Source organism: Eublepharis macularius, chromosome 6 (genome assembly GCF_028583425.1).
Source record: "Eublepharis macularius isolate TG4126 chromosome 6, MPM_Emac_v1.0, whole genome shotgun sequence".
Taxonomy (NCBI): domain Eukaryota; kingdom Metazoa; phylum Chordata; class Lepidosauria; order Squamata; family Eublepharidae; genus Eublepharis; species Eublepharis macularius.
In genome coordinates this window covers 90659660-90680978 of record NC_072795.1, presented here as the reverse complement: position 1 = coordinate 90680978, position 21319 = coordinate 90659660, and the positions used below count along the sequence as shown (strand labels likewise).

At 41.9% G+C, this 21319-nt stretch overlaps 1 protein-coding gene across 1 annotated transcript in view; it reads left to right on the top strand.

Moving 5' to 3' along the window:
* ADAM12 (ADAM metallopeptidase domain 12) overlaps positions 1-21319 on the top strand; it is a 391488-nt gene that overhangs the window by 257792 nt on the left and 112377 nt on the right. The window contains exons 6-9 of the mRNA XM_054982517.1: positions 1554-1737; positions 17786-17851; positions 19645-19716; positions 20695-20864. Of these exons, the coding sequence (XP_054838492.1) occupies positions 1554-1737; positions 17786-17851; positions 19645-19716; positions 20695-20864 (492 nt within the window). The remainder of the gene's footprint in view (positions 1-1553; positions 1738-17785; positions 17852-19644; positions 19717-20694; positions 20865-21319) is intronic.

Genomic DNA, 21319 nt, shown 5'->3' with positions numbered 1-21319 from the left:
CTCACTCAGGACACAGTGCGGCTGCATGGGGATAAGAAGTATGTTGTCGCCAATACGGATTGGCTTTTCTATAGTAGGATTATCCTTTTGTCTACTTTTTATTTGCAAAATTGCTGATATTCAGCTGCCTTCATCACTGTTTGGAAGCTAGTAGTTGCTATAATACAGATGCTATGTCTATTCCCTTTGTATGAATTGGCAGGGGGTGGGTGGGATTTACTAGGTCTTTGTCATTAGAGAATCCCCTAGGGAAGGAATCCCCATGGTGCCTGCTGATATATTTCCTGATATTGACTTTTCTTCTTCTCCAAAGCAAAGAGCCAATCCTGACTTTATTACATTTATTGATTCTATATGATGTGCATTGACTTTTGAACTATGAACATTGATATGTTTATGTAATAAGAAAATAATCAAAGTACTGTTAAGTTGATCAGAGAATAACTAGACAACATGCCATAATCCAATCCAGTATATAGCTATTTATAACACTTAATTGGGTGTAGTTGGGGTGATAGATATGGAGTAAAAGATATTAAGGTTCTTGAGGATTTTTTCTATGTTAAACATTCATTCTAAACAAATATCTCCTTTTATGTAAAGCACAAGATATTTTTCCCAAAGTTACTAATCACAGTAAACTATGATTTACTGCATTAATGTGACATTTATAGCTGATAAATACAATAGCAGTAGAGACATTAATCTTACAAACAAACAAATTATAGAATACTGGAATTCTGAGGAAGCCAAAGGTGGACGGCCCAATGTTTTTTGCTGTGCCAAGCAGTGGAAACACATCATGGCAGGAGGCACACGCGCACTGTTCCCCCTCGTGAAACAGTGCCACTATTGGAAGAATTTCCTAGGGGACCCCAGGAACAGCATTTTGGAAAGCATGTTAGGCTTCAGCCAGAGGATGCATGTAAGAAAGTTGAGCTCCACTCACAGAAAATCTTTCCATCTGTGGAAATGCCACATGGTATCTAATCCAAGTGGTACGGGGAAAATGCAAGTGAGACTGAAGCCTATTCCTAGTTTGATCTTATACAGCTAAACCATTGAGTGTTGGTTAGTGCAGATTCTCTGGGCAGATCCTCTGTCTTAATTCTTAATACACCAATTTGGTCAAATTTAGGTTGCTGTAGTAAGTTAGCCTTAATTTCTAGTTTGTTATTTTTTATTGAGATGATAAACTTAAGTATATTCCAATTTCATTCATTTTCACATTAAGAATTGTCAACAGAACATTTTTGTTAATTTTGCAAGGCCGTTGCAAACACTCTAAGCAGTGGTAATGCATCTCTATAAAATGCAAATATAGTTTGGCTTGGCACCGGTCTCGAGTTTAAATAGTGAGAAATTAAATCTTCAGTGTAGTGAATAGTATATGAAGATTACAAACATGCAGGATTTACAGTTGGTGCCCCCGTGGCATGATTTGGCATGCTGCATCTATGTTACTCTTTCATATTTGTTAAAAAATCAGTAGCTTGATTAGATAAACCCCAGCACTGTAAAATTATGCATAATTTACATTTTTATTACCACAGGGGATTTATTTTATTTGAAGATAAAGCCTATATATTGGAGCCATTGGAAGGTACTACAAACGAACATATAATCTACCAAGCAGTGGACCTAAAAGTAGCCCTGGGTTCTTGCGGTCATCATCTCAACATCTCAGGTATCTCATGGGAAGATGCTGCACAGTCTACTCAGACACCTCTTAGCAGGGTAGGTGGAAATCACAATTTTGTATTCCAAGTGTTTTAATCTTGACTTCAAATCCAAAATGAGATCCTGATCAAATTATAATGTATTAATGCATAATAAAAAGAGAGGTTTTTGTTTAGCTTATCTATCCTACAGTTATTGTAAAAAGGGTTTCACATTCATAGATTCATGTATCTATCATATTTTAGATCTCACTTAGTATCATTATTATTATCATTCAAGTGTTTAAGTATACCCATGTAATTTAAGTCTACATGTCCAAATATTTATTTATTTTCATTTGTAGTCTGACTTTCTTATGGGATTTGAGGTGGATTACAACAAGTACGATACAACTATTCAGTCAATCAGTAAGCCAATTACAGACTATGATAATGTTTGAATCTAACACCAAAGATTCTTAGTAAAACAGCATAATGTAGATGGACTGATACTGAAGACCTGGAAGAACTCTCCCCCCCCCCCCACACACACACTATCTCTAATAGAGGTCACTGTCCAAACCAATCCATTACATCACAGCTCTTACAACCTTCTACAAGAATGTTCTCGTAAACAATTTCACAAACCACCAGCAGCATGAGGGCCTTCTGAATAGGCTCAGGCAGAACCCATTCCCTAAGGTGAGAGACACCACAGAGAATGTACACAAATTGGCAGTCATTGATTTTACCAGTCTGCAGGGTGGCATCTTCAGAAGGATTTGCTCTGATGAGCAAATCTGTTGTAGCATAACATAGCAGGAGAGGCAGTCCTACAGGTATCTACTCCAGGGCCAGTAAGGGCTTTGTAGGTGATAGAACCTTGAATTCAGCCTGGTAACTGATCAGTAACCAGTAGTGTGTCTGCAGAATGGAAGTGATATGCAGAGTCCATTTAACACCTGATTGTAGTCGGGCCACAGAATTCTGTACCAATAGGAGCTTCCCAGTTGTCTTTAAGGGTAGATCCATGTACAGTGCATTATTGTATGCATTACAGTATTTTCTATGGAAACGGTTTATTATCTCTGTCTTTTCCATTTTTCTAAACACTTTCTAATAGCATGCAGGTAAATAAACACAGGCTGATAAACATGGTTATTATGTTGTTGTGACTAACAAACATTTAAGAAAACATCCTATGGAACAGATTTTAACCCTTCTTTCATGAAATGAATATTATAATTATGTATTTTTGTATTAAAATTGAATCATAGAGTTGGAATGGGCCTTACAGACCATCTAATCTAACCACCTGCCCAATGAAGGAACAGCCTAAAGTATTTTATTCAGTCACTCCTTGAAGAAAGCCAGTGAGGGGGTGCCCACCACATCCCTAGGCAACTGATCCCACTGCTGAACTACTCTTAACATGAAGTTTTTCCTAATATCCAGCTGCTACCTGCCCACCTATAGTTTAGGATGGGCACGAATAGAAAAAAGATGTAAAGATGGGCACGAATAGAAAAAAATTAACGTGATCTTCGTTGTTCGTTGCCATCCACAAACAGGGACTCGCGAATAGACATGGGCATGAACCAAAAAAAATTAATGAACCAGCGGATCGTGGTTCGGTGCAGACCACGATCCCGAATTAGCGAACCGCAATGAACATCTCCTGTTGCCGAACCGGTTCGTGGTTTGTGGAGGCCAAAGTGGAGCACGCCAGTGTTCTCAGCAATACAGCCCTGGCACCAGAGGGAGGGAGGGACTAGAGCCCTAGCCCACCGCTCCCACAGACCTGAACAGATCAGGCCCTGATCAATAATCAATGTGAGCCCTCAGCCGAGGTGCCCACTGAGCTTGGCCCCAAAGCCAGGCAGCAGCCCTGGAACCAGAGGCGATAGATCCCTATCCCTCAAAGCCAAGCTCAATTGTACTCTCAGTCTCTCTCCCCAAAGGCTAGCAAGTGGCAAGCAAGAGCTCTGTCCCACGCGACTGCTCGCAGAAAGTGAAACCCAGCCTGGGAGCCCACGGCTATTTATAAGCATGGGTCCCATTCAGCAACACAGGAAGTCTGTGTTTGGCCATCAGAGCTGCCTATCAGGGTTTGCAGGGATGATGTTGGAGTGCCCATGGCTACAGAACACCCCCTTCCCCCTCCCTCCCCTGGGTGTCTTCTCCCAACTTGTAACTTCTTTGCAGCTCCGTGGTTGGAAGGAAGCCCTGCTGATCAAGGAAAGCTGGGCTTCCATTCGGGTTTCCAGGGCGACAGAAGGAGGGCAGACAGAGCTCAGGCATTCCCAGGGGAATAGATTGCTGGTACCTGAGTGTCTGGCTTCACGAACCACGGGTGAACGCAATGAACTGGGCTTCGCTGGTTCATTGGCCATGGACCCTCATGAACTGCCAGTTGGCGAACAGACAATCAGGCAGTTTGACAAGCATGAACCGCTGGGTCATGATCGCGCAATTGCCATTTTCGAGGGTTTTTGAGGTTCGTAATGCGGTTCATGCCCATCTCTACTCACGAACAACCACGAACATGGCCCTGTTCATGGTTGGCTGTTCATGGGGGCCAGCAGGCTCTCCTCCAGCCATCATCCAAGTCAAGATCCCTACTGCATCACTCCCAGACACCTGACCTGAGCAGGCACCAGGAAAGGTACCAATAATAAATAATAGCTTGGTCTCAGAGCCCGGCAGCAGCCCTGGAACTTGAAGGGGTAGAGCCCTACCGCACCACCCCCAGAAACCTTACCTGAGCAGGCAGTAGGAAAGGTACCAATAAAAAATAATAGCTTCGGCCAGAGCCTGGCAGCAGCCCTGGAACTTGAAGGGGTAGATCCCTATCCCAACACACACAAAGAAAGTTCAAGCTCTTATGCACTCTCTCTATCAAAATGCCAACAGCAACTGTCTCTCTACTGTCTGCAAAGTCAGAGCTGGGAGCCCCCCTCCCCCCTGCTCTTTGCTCCCTTGTTGTAACAAATTTGGAGCTCTGCACTTGGAAGGAAGACCTGCCTATCAAGCTAAATTGGGGTTTCCAGGGCAACAGCAGGAGTTCAGACGGAGTTCAGACAATCCCTCCCTAAGTTTCCAAGGGAATTGATTGCAGGTGCCAGACTGTTTGGCTTGACGAACAGCAAGGAACAGCAACGAACGAGGCTTGCAATGACCACCTGTTTGTTTAGAATGGGTCCTCGTGAACATCTTGTTTGCGAACAGCAGATTGGGCTGTTCGTGGCTTTTTTTTTGTTCATATTGCTGTTTGTGCCCATCTCTAGATTAAACCCATTGTTCAGAGTCCTATCCGCTGCTGCCAACAGGAACAGCTCATTTACTTCCTCTAAGTGTCAGCCTTTTAAATACTTAAAGAGAGTAATTATGTCTTTCCTCAACCTGCTCTTCTCCAAACTAAACATTCCCAGGTCCCTCTATTTTTCCTCGTAGAGCTTTGTCTTGACCCCTGATCATCCTGGTTGCTCTCCTCTACACCTGTTCCAATTTGTCCACATCCTTTTTGAAGTAAGGCCTCCAGAATTGCATACAATACTCCAGGTGGGGCCTGCCAATGAAGTATATAGTGTAATAATGATATCCTGTGTTTTGGGTGTTATGCCTTTGTTGACACACCCCAAGATAATGTTCACTTATTTTGCTGCTGCATCACACTGATTGCTCATATATAGCTTCCTATACACCTATATTCCAAGATCATGTTCACACACATTGCTACCCAGAAATTTATTTCTCATCTAGTATGCTTTGCATTTTCAGGTGGCAAACCTAGCACTTTTCCATGTAAAATCACATCTTATTCAAATCTGCCCACTTTTCCAGTGTATTCAGATCTCGTTGAATTCTATCCTATCCCTGTCTTCATGGGTGTTTGCTGCTTCTCCCAGTTTGGTCCCAGTCATCTGCAAATATAATGAGTAATCCCTTCACACCCTTGTCCAGCTCATTTATAAAAATATTGAAAAGCACTGGGCCAAGGACAGAGCCCTATTGCATTCCACTGGACTCCTCCCTCCAATCAGACGGGATGCCATTGACAACTACTCTTTGGGTGTGGTTATATAGCCAGTTCCCTATCCATCTAACCATCCTAGAGCCCACAGTCCACCAGTTTACCCATCAGAATGTTATGAGAAACCTTGTCAAAAGCTTTACTAAAATCAAGATAAACTACATCAACAGTATTCCCAGTATCCAGTAAGCCTGTCACTTGATTGTAGAAGGAGATGAGGTCGATCTGGCAGGACCTGATGGAGACAAATCCATGGCGACTTCCTTGTGTCACCATATCATCTGTCAGATGCTTGTAGATTGACGCCTTTAATATTTGTTCCAGTATCTTCCTTGAGACAGAGGTCAGGCTGAATGGCCTGTAATTCCTAGGAATATCCTTTTTTGCTTTTCTTGAAGATTGGAATGACATTTGCCTTCCTCCAAAAATATACAAGAAATGATCATATTAACACACAACAGATTCGCAAATATTTTTCTCATTGGGATATCACTTGTAATTTTTTTTTTGTAAAGAGAAAGTACACCTGATTCAAAGTACATGTCTAAAAAAGAGAATTGCATACAATGAAACAGGAGTTTGGGCAAATGGAACAAATTCAGCAACAAATTTATATATACCTGGAGACAGTATTAAAAAGTGAATTGATGGGGAAATAACATTTAAGCAGTGATCTGTCCATTGTAGTTAGTACATGAGAAGTATTAAAGTATGTTGGCTATGAAGTCCACTTATTTTTATTAAGCTTAGAATCAGGTAGGCCTGCACGAAGAGCAAAAGCATTTGCTTTACATTAGCAGTACTAAAACATTCTTTTCCAAATATTGTTTGCTACATACAGTGTTAACATTTTAAAATCCATATTACCATTTTATATGCTAAACCTGTACATCTGCCAAAGATTATGTTTACAATTTCCCTGATAAAAGGTACTTTTATTAACATTTTTTAAAATCCTACAGATGACAAACGTTCCTGGTTTCATTGAAAAAAGGCCCTAAAATTTCAATATAGTATTCAAGTCATTTTGTTAATAGTAGCAGTTATGATTAGGCTTAGTTATCAGATTGCCCATTATGGCAGGAAGTCTCCTGCTGATTGTTTCTGTTGGAAAAATTAAAATGCTATAGCCCTCTGTGCCTTACGTCACTTCTGGGTACAACCTGGACGGGACAATGGGTAGTTCTCGGAATCGCTGTTTTATCATAGAGTTCTGGCAATTCCTAGAGCTACCCATTGTCACTTCCAGTGATGTGGTGCTGTTGGTGATGATGCTAACATCACTACCCTCCCCCCATGTCCCTAATCCCCGAATTCTCCTGCTGGTTGCCTGACAACCCTAGCTATAGTACAGATTTCTAAGGAAAGCCTGTAATCCTGTGCTTACTTAGCTGGGATTGATGTTTGAGTAAACTTACATGAGATCAGGCCCCATAAAAAATTACACAAATCTGGTAAAATATTTTAAGAATTAGTCCTAGACACCATTTATCATATAAAATGCATATAGTCATTCAACATGTGATAAATTCTGTCAATACAATCAATATAGTTAAATCTCTGCTCACATAAATGCTTAATTAAACAAGTATGAAAGTGTAAAAATCATCGATTTTTTTCACATCTGTCTAATGTGAGTTAGATCCAATGACTCTCTTCTGCTAAACGAGGAAGCTGTCTTCTGGCAGAGACCAGTTCTCTGAGTTGTCAAAAGAAGCTGGAGAATCTAACGCATTGTTCAGAAAGGTAGAATTAGGTTACCTTGATAAAAGAAAAACAGCTGTTGTCATTTTCATTTGTGTTTACATTCTTCTTTTGAAAGGAGCAGTTTATCCTTGGGTTTTTTCCCCCCAAAGTCTAGTGTTTCATAATTAACTAACAATGTGACATGGGGAAGTGCTACTCAGAGTAAAAGGCCTGAATATGCCTAAAAGAGTTTTCTTAAGGTTAATTCACACTATACAAAGCCCTTGTGGCTACCATGAGAACCAAGGCTCATATGGGCGCTAGGCATTCTGCACTTCCTGTGCACAGGGAAGTTGGTTTTGATCAGGAGCGCTGTATGCATAGAGAAGGGACTTCAGCCTTCTTCTCCATGCCTTTTTTCATGACCCCAAATAGTCCTTGGAACCATTATTTTGTCTAGCCATCATTACACACATCTTCCAATAGGACAAATTCCAAGCAACAAATTTTAAGTATGGAAATAGAAAGTTAAAATTTTCCATGGCATGGAAGTAAATAACATCATCGGATAAATAACATCTTAATTAAGTATCTATTAAACGAACAGAAAATTTTTTATCCACGCCAGTTAGGTGGCGATCAAAGCACTACCACTTGGGTAAGCATTGGCCTATACTGACTTTAACCTTCTCTACTCTAAAATCAAGCTTTTTTTTTTTTTAAAAAAAAGGAAACTGACAAGACTCAGCATTGACTCTGGAGGCGGATATAGCCACTGTTTTTCAAAAAATTATTAGGTGGGAATACTCAGTCTTCCATGTGGGGTAGTGCAGCCACTGGCCTCATCCTAACCACAGCCCTGGGTTCATATGTGCTCATATGCAATATATGATGTTTCCCTGCCCATAAGACTTTCCTGTTCATGTTAGTGGAGAGACTAGATTTGTACGTATGTTAATTTGTTTGCACCCTATTCATTTTCTCCATATAAATGAATGGGAAATTTTTCCAATCAATTCTTTCCAGTGAAAAAACAAATCAACTGTAACTTTCAACAAGACCACAAATAAATTCTAGAGCTCGATTAAGGGCTTGAAAATCTTAATATTACTTGTAAAATACTAATTTCTGTTTGCTTCCACTCTGTCATGACAACACCAAGTGCCAACCAAGTAGCCACTGAAAGAGTACTGCATTGCATAAAGAATTCATAGCATAAGAAGTTGATTGTCCAGTTTCTAGTCACATGGCAAACCCAACTAGCTCTGGTACCTCTTCCTCGCAACCTCACTTAGAAAACTAAGGAGGCAGCAGCTGGTGTGAAAATATTGGGTTTACCATGTGGTTGGAAGCTACAGAAATCTCTGTGTGATTTCAGACACTATGCAATAAACTTCACAGCAGATACCTGGTCTTCCCTGCCCAATCACTTCAATGATTTCAATTTTAAAAATACCTCTGAACAGATTATGAAATAATGATGTGGTGAAAAGAAAGACTGAGAAGAACTTAAGGATGATATTTTTATGTTTGCATTTACATAATCTGTAAATATGTTATATAGTTTAATTATTTCATTTTTAAAAAATTACAGTCTTAGATAAACGGTTGCACTAAAACAGAGATTAGCTGTGCTCTGCAAGCAAAGAGAAATGATAATTAAGGGCATTTTAGATACAAATGTTATATCCAGGAAACACACCCTCCAGGCAAGTAATGGAACAAATTAATAATGCTAATCAGGCACAACAAGCTCTCAACTTGAAACTCTTCTATTGAAACTCTCAGTTCTATCTTCTAAAGCTCAGTTATTTTATGAAGTTTTTATACCTTTGTAATTTATACTCTTGGGAGAAGGCAAATACCTCTCATTAGTTAGAAACTTGTAATAAATTATGAGTGTCTGTTAAAACTTTACATTTAAAAGGATTCATTTTTAAAAGAGTGGGTTTAAAAAGTGATTAGACAAATATATGGAGGAAAAGTCCTTCAGTGGCTGGCTATTTTAGCCCTGATGGCAAAATGGAATCACCCTGTTCAGAAATAATGTGTTTCTGAGTAACAGTTGCTGGTGGGCAATAAGGAGGTAGCTTTGGCATCTGTACCCCTGTCGTATACTTTACAGGGCATCTGCCCTGAGCCTGCCTGTGCAGGGTGCAGGGTGGGCGGAATAAAAATAGAAAATAAATGAATAAATAAATAGATAGATAAATCTGTTGGTTTTCAAATTTCTGCAATCAAAACCCTATTGCATAGTTTATTGGATTTCCCAGCTTGTTGACCATATTGACTTACACTGTATAATCTGTCTGAAGTCTTGGTGAGAAAGGCAAACTACAAATAAATAAAAATAAATACACTGTTAGAAACGGGATACTGGACTAGACAGACTAGTCTGAGATAACCCCACCTCACAAATGTCTGAAGAAGAGTATGCAGAATGCAGTCAGGACATTCAGTGTGGGACTTAAGACATTTAAATCCATAGGCACAATAAAGAAGTATGATAGGGAAAAAATGTTTGTTGCTAAGATTAGAACCACATATAAAATAAAATCAGGTAGTTCAAGTATGGCTTAAAAAACCCTTTCTTTGACTGCTTCTACATAAAGATTTTTCTCTGCATGGAGAGCAGGAAGACACCAGATTAATGGGGAACACCCACATGATGGCATGCTCATTCCAGTCATGATTTATAGTCTTCTGAGAGCTTTCCCCTTTAACCTGGAGTTCCCGTGTAGGGCCAGCATGGTTGCCCTTGCATCTAGAGGAGGAGTAGAGGTTGGGGTGGTGGCAGCTTCTGTGCACTGGTGTTGCCTTCTCTTAATTGTAGCCCAAAGGAAAAAAAAGAATAACAGCCATGACTGTACTTACTAAAGAAATTCTTAAAGGTACAATGAATCAAAATTATACCAGTTTTAACTGTTTTATACAATGTAATAATGAACAGGCAAAAGAAGGCATACGGGCCTTAGGCAGCTGGCAATAACCACAACACATTAAAATACAATATTTAAAGTGCAATAGTGCTAGTAATCCCTTCTTAAACAAAGTGCCGGCATTAAAGTGATCGTGTCTTCTTATTAAATTGTTAAAGTGACATCCAAGAAATTACAGTCAAAATGTACAATCCAAAATTAAAGTCCATGAAATAAAAATAATCAAAAGTATCTTCATAATTCATAATGCATATTTGATTTATCACATTCGTAGTAACCACAACGGGTCTGCTAGCAAGAAATTATCCTGTTTCAGTCCCCCTTCTTCATGCTAAAAATAAATACAAAGCTAAAAATAAATGCTAAACAATGCATGAAAAACATTCAATACATTAAAAACATTCAATAAATATTTAAAATACAATCTTAAACACTGAATACATACTTACATCAATGACTCATATACAATTCACATAAGTATATGAGTATGTATCTAGTATGCATTATGAATTATGATTGTCCTCTCATTGCATCCAACCATTCCGTTCATCTGTTCATCTTCCCCACTCAGATGGTGGGCCAGCCTGCCTGGTAGCTGCTGCCTGCCTTCCATATAGGGTTGCCATCTTCAAGTTAGGAAATTCCTGGAGATAGGGCTGCCAGACTCCTGGTGGGGGCGGGGGGATCCCCCGCCCCCACCCTGCCACCCCCACCCCTCTCCACCTGGCCAGCTGGGGGGCACGCACCTTCTATGCGCGCCCCCCTGCGGTGCTGTGCACCCCCGCGCACAGCAACTGCCAGGATCAGGCCTGTTTTGGCCTGGATTGGGTCCCTGTGGAGTGCAGGAGCGTTCCTGCGCTCTGCAGGGGCCCACAACGGGCCCAATCCGTGCCAAAATGGGCCCAATCCGTGCCAAAATGGGAGCGGATCAGGCCCATTTTGGTGTGGATTGGGCCCATTGTGGGCCCCTGTGGAGCGCAGGAACACTCCCGCGCTCCACAGGGGCCTAAAACGGGCCCAATCTGCGCTGAAACAGACCCGATCCGTGCCAAAATGGGCGCTGATCAGGCTGGTTTGGGCACAGATCGGGCCCGTTGTGGGCCCCTGTGGAGTGCAGGAACGCTCCTGTGCTCTACAGGGGCCCACAATGGGCATGATCCGCGCCCAAACAGGCTGCATGGTGACGTCACTTCCCTGCAGTGATGTCATCATGCTTGCAGGAGCGCGCGCGCATGCTCTGCGCGCACACACCCCCTCCTGGTAAGAGCCAGGTCTCAATTTCCCGCTGGGAGATCGAGGGGGCCTGGCAACCTTACCTGGAGATTTGGGGGGTGAAGCCTGGAGATGGCAGGGTTTCGGGAGGGAAAGGACCTCGGCATGGTATAATTCCATAGAGTCCACCCTCCAAAGCAGCCATTTTCTCCAGGGAAACTGATCTCTGTGGCCTGGAGATCAGTTGTAATTCCGGGAGATCTCCAGCCGCCACCTGGAGGCTGGCAACCCTGCTTCCCTTATCCTGCGGCCTCAAGTGGTGGGGAGCAATGGCTCTTCCTCCCACCCCTTGCCCACTGTTCTGTCCTTCTATCCACCTGTCACCAGCACTGTGCCTGCCCCCCCACCCCCTTCCCCAACTCACCTGTAGGGCCACTGCCTCTCACATGAGGTAACGGTTCCAACCATAGAGCATTGTGTGTGTACACAGAGACAAATGCTGCTCTACTTGGGGGGATTTAACCCCCCTCTTTCCCCCGGGTTTTAAATTTTTCGGCAAACCTGGAGGCTCATCCAAGTTTTCTGAAAAGGCTCTCTTCTGTCTACATGGCCCTGATCCACAAATTTAAGTATCCACCGATGGGGGCATGTTAATGAGATACAAGTGGGGATCCGCATATGTGGTGGACTTGTGAGGCAGCTAAGCAATACTGGGGAGATATAATAGAAATAATCAATGAGGTTTTGCAAACCCAAATAAATAAGAACCCAGAATTGCTGCTACTGAACTTGGGAATGGAAGATGTTCCAATGCAGTATAGAACATTGCTATTTTACATGACTACAGCAGCAAGACTTTTGTATGCGCAGAAATGGAAAGTGCAAGAAATAACTATAGAAGATTGGATTTACAAATTGTTGTACATGGCAGAAATGGACAAAATGACAAGAAAACTGAAAGATCTGGACCCAGGAGAATATTTTGCAGACTGGGGGAAACTGAAACAATATTTAGAAAAAAAATGGGATGTAAAAGGAGGACTGTGGCAGTTTGAGAATTATTAATTTGTGATTTTATAAAGGGGAGAGAGAAATAACTTTACCATTAATGGGGAAATTTAGTTATTAATTAATCTAAGCTAATACTATTATTAAGAAGATTGTATTAAAATAGATAGGTTAAACAGCTAGGAATAGAATGGACTTATTAGAGAATCTGAGATATAGAATAATTTGAATATGCTTAGAATAAGGGATACAATATATATAAGATTTAGAAGAATATAGTTAAAAATAATTTAAATGATAAGATGGGTTAAGGGTTGGAAAGCTGTTGGAAGTCAATAAGGAGGGGGGAAGGGGGGGTTGTTATAATTTAGGTAATATGGGGAATTTATGTAAAATTTATGTACTCACCAATAAAAATTAAAAAAAAAAGAGAGAGAGAGATACAAGTGGGGATCCGCAAGGACTTGCAGGGGGCATCTCATTTTCTCCTTGCCCACTATGTCCTCTTTCCCTTCTCTACCCCTCATAACCTCTCTCCGTTTTCTTACTTCCTTCTCTCCTTCCTACCCACCTTTGCCTGCTCCCTGACTTCACCTTCCCCACTTCCAAAAGCCTCTCCCCTGTGGCCCAATTAAGCTGGGCCCAGTTGCATGGCGGGGATCCTGCAAGGACTTGCAGAGGGTATTTTACTTTCCCCTGTATCCCCTTCTACACATTATTTCCTCTTTCACTCCTCCTGGCAGCCGCCATATGCTAACCTTTCCCTGCGTCCTTCTCTCCTTCAAATGCACTAAACAACTTACCATTTATCTGTCCCCTCATCTTCACCTATATTTCTTAATTTACTTCATTTATATACTGCCTTTATCCTCACAACAACCCTGGGAGGTAGGTTAGGCTGAGAGTGTGTGACTGGATCAAAGTTGCCCAATGAGCTTTCATAGGAATGTGGTGATTTGAACCTGGGTTTCCCAGATCCTACACTGTAATCCTAACCACTACTCTACACTCGCTTTGGGGGGTAGAAGGGCAGTTAAACAATAGCAAGCAGCCAGGCCTGAGTGAGTCATGCAAGTCAATTGGTATCAAGCGCCTCAGTGGTTTCTTCTGGGCCTGGCCCCAATGAGTCCTCCTTCAAGGGCCCAAACAGCCCTGGAAAGGGCCCTGCCTCCTTCCCCTCCGTTTTACTGACAGCAGCCAGGCCTGGAATACTAGTCTCTTATTGTTGCCTAGCAACAGCCACTAAAGGCATTTCGTTAGACCCACAAGCTCTTCTTTTATCATTTTGAGGCTTTTACTCACTCATATATATTTTTTAAAAAATTTTTCTGCAAACCTGGGGCATTTTTCAGGCATGTAAGAAGGTCTGTCTTGTCTGTTCATGGCTCCAGTCTCCAGATTTACGTATCCTCAGCTCAGGGTCATTTGGCTATTAATATGTTGATGATACAGGATAGTGTTAGTGATTCCCTGAACTGTGATTGCAAATGCACATAGTATATCATATGCAAATATATCTGTAGCAGAGCATCATGCAATGCACGCTGTATATCAACTGAGTTTCTGTTCATGATACGCGCCTGCAAATTGTTCATTACCTTGGTTTCTTTACACCTTTGTGTAAATTATATAATAGCATTGTACAGCATAACAATTCTGATCCAATGGAGTGATAATGTTGTTATTAGTACAACAGTACCAATAAACGCTGCTGTGTTTGTGTGGCATCATATGTCTAACTGTATGGTACTTGTTGAGTCCATTCCTGAATTCAGAGTCTTGCAGGCCAGGCCTTTCACCTTTTAAAATGGAGGAGTCAGTATACAGTATGTACCCTTGCTTCTAAGTTCCTCTTGATTTTTCAATTTTTTTGTATAATGTAAATGTTGATGAGTAAGCTGGGCAATATAGTATTTCAACAATGCACAAATAAATGTCCTTATAAATCTAGCCTGGAGACTCCAGCTTTATTGTTTCAGACTGACTCAGCTTGTTACGAAATCTCTTCTAGGAGTCTAAGAATTGGACATTCCATTTGGATTAAATTGCTTAAGTCAGTTTTTTAAAATGTTGGAAATCGTTTGTTTAGACTCAGGACAATATGCAATCATTTAGTATGATAACTTAGCACAAAAGCTCTAGCTCAGAGTTGTTAGATTCTGTTGAAAGCTCATTTCTACCCCCAGCTTCATAACAGGAAAAAAAAAAGTGGTGGCTGGTATAAAACTTCCTGGCAGTACAGATTGTTATATCATAACATCACCTCGGAGAGCATTTGTAGCCTAATATTGAGCATGTTTCCCAGAAGCAAATCCATATGATTTCACTGGGGTTCACTCCCCAGGTAAGCATGTTTAGGATTTCATTCTTAGTAACATGATGCTCTCATTCATTTCTCGTTCCTTTGGATGTTTTTTTTCGTCTGGATCTATGTTGATATATATTTCGGGTGTTCGATTATTTATGGCATATAGAACTGCATCATTTAACACATTAATAATATGAACATCGCGTGAGAATAAGCTCATGAAAGCAAACTTATGCTCTTTCAAGGATGAGCCATATAGTGGTTAGAGAATCTGACTAGGCTCGGGAAGATCCAGGTTCAAATCCCCTAAAGGCTAAGCATGTTCCACACAACTCATTCCCTCCCCCGGTGAACAACCAGAGGGCACTGCCATGGAGGAAAGATCAGGTGAGGCAGCCCGTCCCTCCAGACAGCGCGCTGTCACGGGAAGCCCACGCTGGGATCAGGCGCGGAGCAGGCAGCAATGCCCGTCCCACCTTCACCCAGCTGGGATCAGGAGAGGAGCAGGTGGCAATGCCCAGCCTCCTTCAACACACCGGAATCAACTGTGGAGCAAGCAGCAATGCCTGCCCCCCCTTCACCCGGCTGGGATCAGGCACGAAGCAGGTGGCAATGCCCACCCCTCCTTCATTCAGCAAGGATCAGGAGCAGAGGAGGTGGCAATGCCTTCCCCCCTTCACCCAGCTGGAATCAGGAGCAGAGCAAGTGGCAAAGCCCAACCCCCGCCTTCATCTGGCTGGGATCAGGTGCGAGCAGGAGGTGATGCCCGCTCCCCAATTCACCCAGCCTGGAGCAGGAGTGGAGCAGGCAGCAATGCCTGCCCCCTTCACCCAGCCAGAATCAGGTGCAGAGCAGGAGTCAATGCCTGCCCCTTCACTCAGCTGGGATCAGGAGTTGAGCAGGTCACAATGCCCGGCCCCCTTTCACCCAGCCAGGATCAGGCACAGAGCAGGTGGCAATGCCCTCCCTCCCTTCACCCACCCAGGATCAGTCACGGAGGAAGCAATGCCTGCTTGCCTGCCCTCCCCTTCCTAAAGTCCATTGTTTCCCACAACAGGCTTTGTTACTAGTGCCCTGTATTCAGCAATTTTAATACTGGGCCCTTTAATTTGGATTCATTTAATCTTCCAGGTTCTTAATTCAAATCCCCATTCTGCCATGGAAGATGGCTGGGTGACCATGAGCTGGTCACACACATTAAGTCTAACCTACCCCTCAGGAGTGCTATTAGAATAAAATAGAGAAGGGAGAATGTTGTAATCTGCATTGGGTCCCCGTTGGGGAGAAAAGTGGGGTATAAATAAAATAAAATAAAATAATTTGACAAAAACTACTTGCAAGAATGCATCTGGATCTTTAAAATGTTACATGGCTGCAGTGACTGTAAAGTTATTGTATACTCACATTCAGTTTATTTATACATGTCAACTTTTCCATCAGAGAGCTCAGGGGGTTATCCCCCTTTTTTTTCTTTACAGCAAACCTAAGGGAAAGTGACTGACTCAGAATCTTCCAGTGACCTTTGTGGTTGGGAATTGAACCAAGACCCTTATATTTATAGGCTTCTAACTACTATATCACACTGGCTTTATACTTGTCTGAAACATTGAAACGTATTATCCTTTCTCATTGTCCATCATGAAAATATGATTGGCCTAGGGTATGGTCCTAAGCACACGATAAAGCAGCATTGCTGAGGCTGAGTCAGGTTTGTGTCAAGAATCTGGATGGGATGGTGTCTGTGCACTAGAGCACCTTCAATAGAGTTGCCAGAGCTGCTTCAGCAAATGCTGGGAGATTTTGAGGGTGGTGGGATGACACTCCAGAACTAGAAACTATAATCATTTCACACTCTACAAGTTACTAGGGATATTTCACACCACAAGCTTCGATTTATACACTTCTATTTTTGTAATTGTAATTGGGACCACTTACTAGTTCACAATGAGAACAATGCCTGGACATCACCTGGCATTCACATGACCCATTATAAGAGGACTATAGGCTTGAAGGAACCACACAGTATGTTTGATGAAAACAACTAAGAGATGGGTTTATTTCAGTGGTATCCATGGCTTGCTTGTTCCTTTGAGAAAGCTGGGGCCTAAGCAGTTACAAAGCAGGTTTCTTGTTTAACTGATTCAGATGTATTAAATGGAACAGAAACACTTTTAACTGTTTTTTGACAGGAACTTTACCCAAACTCTACCTATTTTCAAAATACCGAAAGTCCCTAATGGACTTCCTGCCTAACCAACAGACCTACTAATTCTTCTCCCACCAAAATCCAACAGCCCTCTACTCCATTCGTTGCCAAGCAGTTAAACTGCAAAACTCCTCCTCTTTTTTCTTTTCAACATTCCAATCCACCATTTGAAAGTGATTGGCTTAGGTTCCTGGAGGGTTGCCAGGTCTCCTTACCCTCCCACCAGGAGGAGGGGGGAACCCAGCACTTACCTGTTGGGAAATCTTTGCGTATGCACATACCTTGTTTGCGCACTCCCAGCACCAGTGGAATTCCCTCCCCCCACTGGGGAGCTGGCAACCCAAAGCTTCTGGACAACAGAACTTAAAACTGTTACAGGAAATGCTTGGGGATGGGTATTTTTTGGCTATGATGTGACATTACATCCAGGTGATGCTCTAGGAATATCCCCTAATCTCTGTGGTAAAAACTATAGAGACATAGGAAAATTCCAAAAATGTCACTATGGAGGCCATTTTCCAGCCATTTTTGATCCTACTCCTCAGTTTCTTAGTTTCTCAAAAGGGTTTATCCCCCTACGGTAGGTGGATAAACAGCAAGCGCGTTCCTGGAGGAAAGGTGCCAAAAATTCTTCATTACTTTTAAATTAGTTTGTACAGGAGCAGCATTATAGGAAATAAATACCTGAGATTCAGATGCCCTAGAAATGCTAATGTCTGATCTTTGTTTTGGTAGCACAAGAGGGAAGCACTGAAATCCACCAAGTATGTGGAACTTCTTATTGTGGCTGATAACCGAGAGGTAAGCAAAATCTAAAGAGAAACTGGTGTAGAGAATTGCATCAGCAACGAAGAAAAACAACATCTTATAATCATAAGTCAGGGGACAGTTTATCTTGAATTTCCTCTGGAAATTGTAATTCTGTAAAGACAGTTCTTTGTATTTATGTAAAACATCAATTCCTATGGTCAGGGCTGGATCAAGGGGGGGAAGGGGGGTAGTCTGCCCCCGGCACCGCCAAAGAGGGGGCGCCGGGCACAGCTGCCAGCCACCGGGCTGAGTAGCCGCCCGTGCCATTCGCCTGCCCCGCAGGACAGGGAGCACGTGGCAAGCTGGCCACCCTCTCAGCTGGGCAGGCAAATAGCACAGAGGGCTGGGAGGCCACCCGTGCCACTCGCCTGCCCTGCTGAGGGGGTGGCCAGCTTGCTGCACGCTCTCCCTGTCCTGCTGGGCAAGCAAGTGGCATGGAGGGCTGGGAGGCCGCCTGGGCCATTCGCCTGCCCCGCAGGATAAGGAGCATGCGGCAAGCCGGCCTCTCACTCAGCAGGGCAGGCAAGTGGTGCAGGCAGCCTCCCAGCTGCTGGCACTGCCGCTGCTCTGCTGGTGGCACGCCCACCCTGTGTGATGACATCACAGAAGTGATGTCATCACACAGCGCCGGGAGCGCGCGTGCACTGTGTGCGCGCATGAGAGTAGCCAGACTTGGGTTGTCCTGGGCGCCGGGAACCCTAGATCCAGCTCTGCCTATGGTTATAGGGAGGAAGTCGCAACAGGAATTAAAACAATTGACCTCATGTAAATTCCAGACAATAGCAAATAATGCACTTTTCCTTTTTAGCAAAATTTCCTTGCGAACTACTGTTGTCAGGACATTTAGTACAACTGAACTTTTTAAGCAACTCACAACAGAGTCCTTGAACTTGTTTGGTGCTGTGAATAAATTTGGAGATGTCAGCTACTGGCATCACCACTAATCTAGAAGCTGTTTAGAGCATGCAAGCTACTTACAGGCCTTACACATTTTCATCACACAGCCCTGGGATCAACAGAATAATAGCAAGTTGGAGAGTAACTGGTTCTTGTATCCAATGATGTCAGCAAAAGAATAATCTTGCCATATAATCCTAAACAGAATTACACCCTTCTAAACCCATTGCCTTTAGTAGAAGTGTATATGTAGTTTCCCAAGTACAGGTAGTACTCAATAAAAGAAAAGCATTCTACAGCTACAGCTACATGGACATAACTTCTGGATTCTTGGACTTGCACTGATTGTTTAACTTAAGCGGATGATGACTGACTTTCATAAGCAGCAGCATGTCACAGCATTGGTTCTTCAGATGTCACTTACGTGATGAAATTAAGCAAGGCTGCGTACATTACTGAGCATGTGCAAAAGAGCTTCAAAACAAACAGATGAGATGGATTGTTGAGAGTAGCTCAATTTGCTGAAGTGTAACGAAAAGTGCACACATGCCCCCATTTGAAAATGGCAGACTTTTCCTCTTAATTTTTTTTCCTGTGGTAGGACTGCAAAAAGGAAAGTCTTTCTCTTTGCACAATAAGATCGGTCCCAGTGAGGCAGCTGCTTGGAAGTAGGGGATTTTTGAGAATTTTTTTATGTTGTTGTTATATTAAAAACTGCATCATTTCACACATTCATTTTCAAACATACATGGTTTCTCTAATAGGCAGCAGGAACTTGCCTCTTTGTATATAAAATCCAGATGTCAATATTCATGGGAAAGGTAGATGATGACAGGAGAACAATGAACACAATGTCATGTTCAGTGTTACTTCAGATTTTCTTCTAGTTTCAGAGACAGGGCAAGGATGTGGAGAAAGTGAAGCAGAGGCTGATAGAAATCGCAAACTACGTTGATAAGGTAAAGTATTTCAATGGAAACTATAGATACAGCAACAACTTCAGCAAAGCAGTCTACTTCTTAAATGATATATTCCTGCGCTTTCTGAAGCCAGCCCACTTTGACAACAAGATTTTGAGAGCACTTGAGGAAAAGCCATATATAAAAGTTATAAATAAATGGAGTAAATAATTTTAATAGAGAACATGGATGGTGGCCCAAATTCATTTAGACTGCTTTCACACACATTTAATGAAAGCTGGGAATTCAGAGGAACTAGCACATTTTTACAATAGTATGTTATAATGCTATAGTGATCCTTTGATATGTTTGAAACTAAAACCTCAAATATTTTAGAGCAGAAAAAGGATACAGAACATAGATACTGGATTCATTCTGGGAAAAGAACAATGTTTAAGAAACGTGTCAACCTATGTCAGACTATAGAAGCCTGATGTGTATTGTTTTTTTAAAAAAATATTATTTCTCATTGGCTAATTGTACAAGAATCAGTACCTGATGTGTGGATCTGTACTAATTGTATCTTTATGAAACCAAACTGTGACTTAGATTGAAAGATATGCTCCCTATGCATGTCGGAGAAGAGAGATCGTGCCTTCTCTTACCACCCATCAGACACAGCTGTCACAAGAATCCTTGCATGTGTGTAACGTTTAAATAAATACCTATTCATAGTATACAATGCATTGCACAATCAAAATCTATTTTACAATCCAGCAGTCAATTGTGCAATTTGGACATATACATGTTACATTAGTTTGCCTTGTTCCAGTCCCCCATTCATGGCAGGACAAGTGTGTCCAGTACATGAGGTTGCTGTCTTACTCCCCCACTGCATATAAGAAAAGCCTGGAGAGAATATCCTCAAATCTGGGTTTGTCTTGTTAGCTATTTACACTTTCATATTTTGCTTCCATTTATCAACTTAGGGAATACTGCTGAATAGGATTCAGAATATTGTTTTGGCTTTCTTACCAGTTTTATAGGCCACTAAATATTCGAATAGCCCTGGTTGGAGTGGAAATCTGGAATGACATGGATAAATGCACAATAACCCAAGATCCCTTCACCAGCCTACATGAGTTCCTGGACTGGCGAAAGCTGAAACTACTACCTCGTAAACCTCATGACAATGCACAGCTAGTGAGGTATGCCCACTGACAGGAAGAAATGAATGTTGAGAGAAGATTTCACTGTCAATGAAATGCTGTTCAGAGTTCTAGATTTGAATGAAAGTTGATAATTCTAGTGTAATTTCTATTATTACAACATGAATGTACCAGTGGGGCCACAAGCTGGTTTAGTATGAACATGCAAAGAACATTATAACCCGCCATATTTATTTATTTATTTTGTTTTTATTCTGCCTGTCTCACTGAGACTCAAGGCAGATCACATCATTAAAAAAACAAAGCAATAGAACAGTATGATAATTTAAAATGGATTACAAAATTAGAGAACACAAATATGAGATTTTTAATACATACAACAAAATGCAATAAGATCCCAGCACTGGAGAACAATGCAGTGAACTAGTTTAATAGTAAAATAAATAATGTAATAAAGCTGAATTACAAAATTAGAAAAGAATACAAAAATAGTA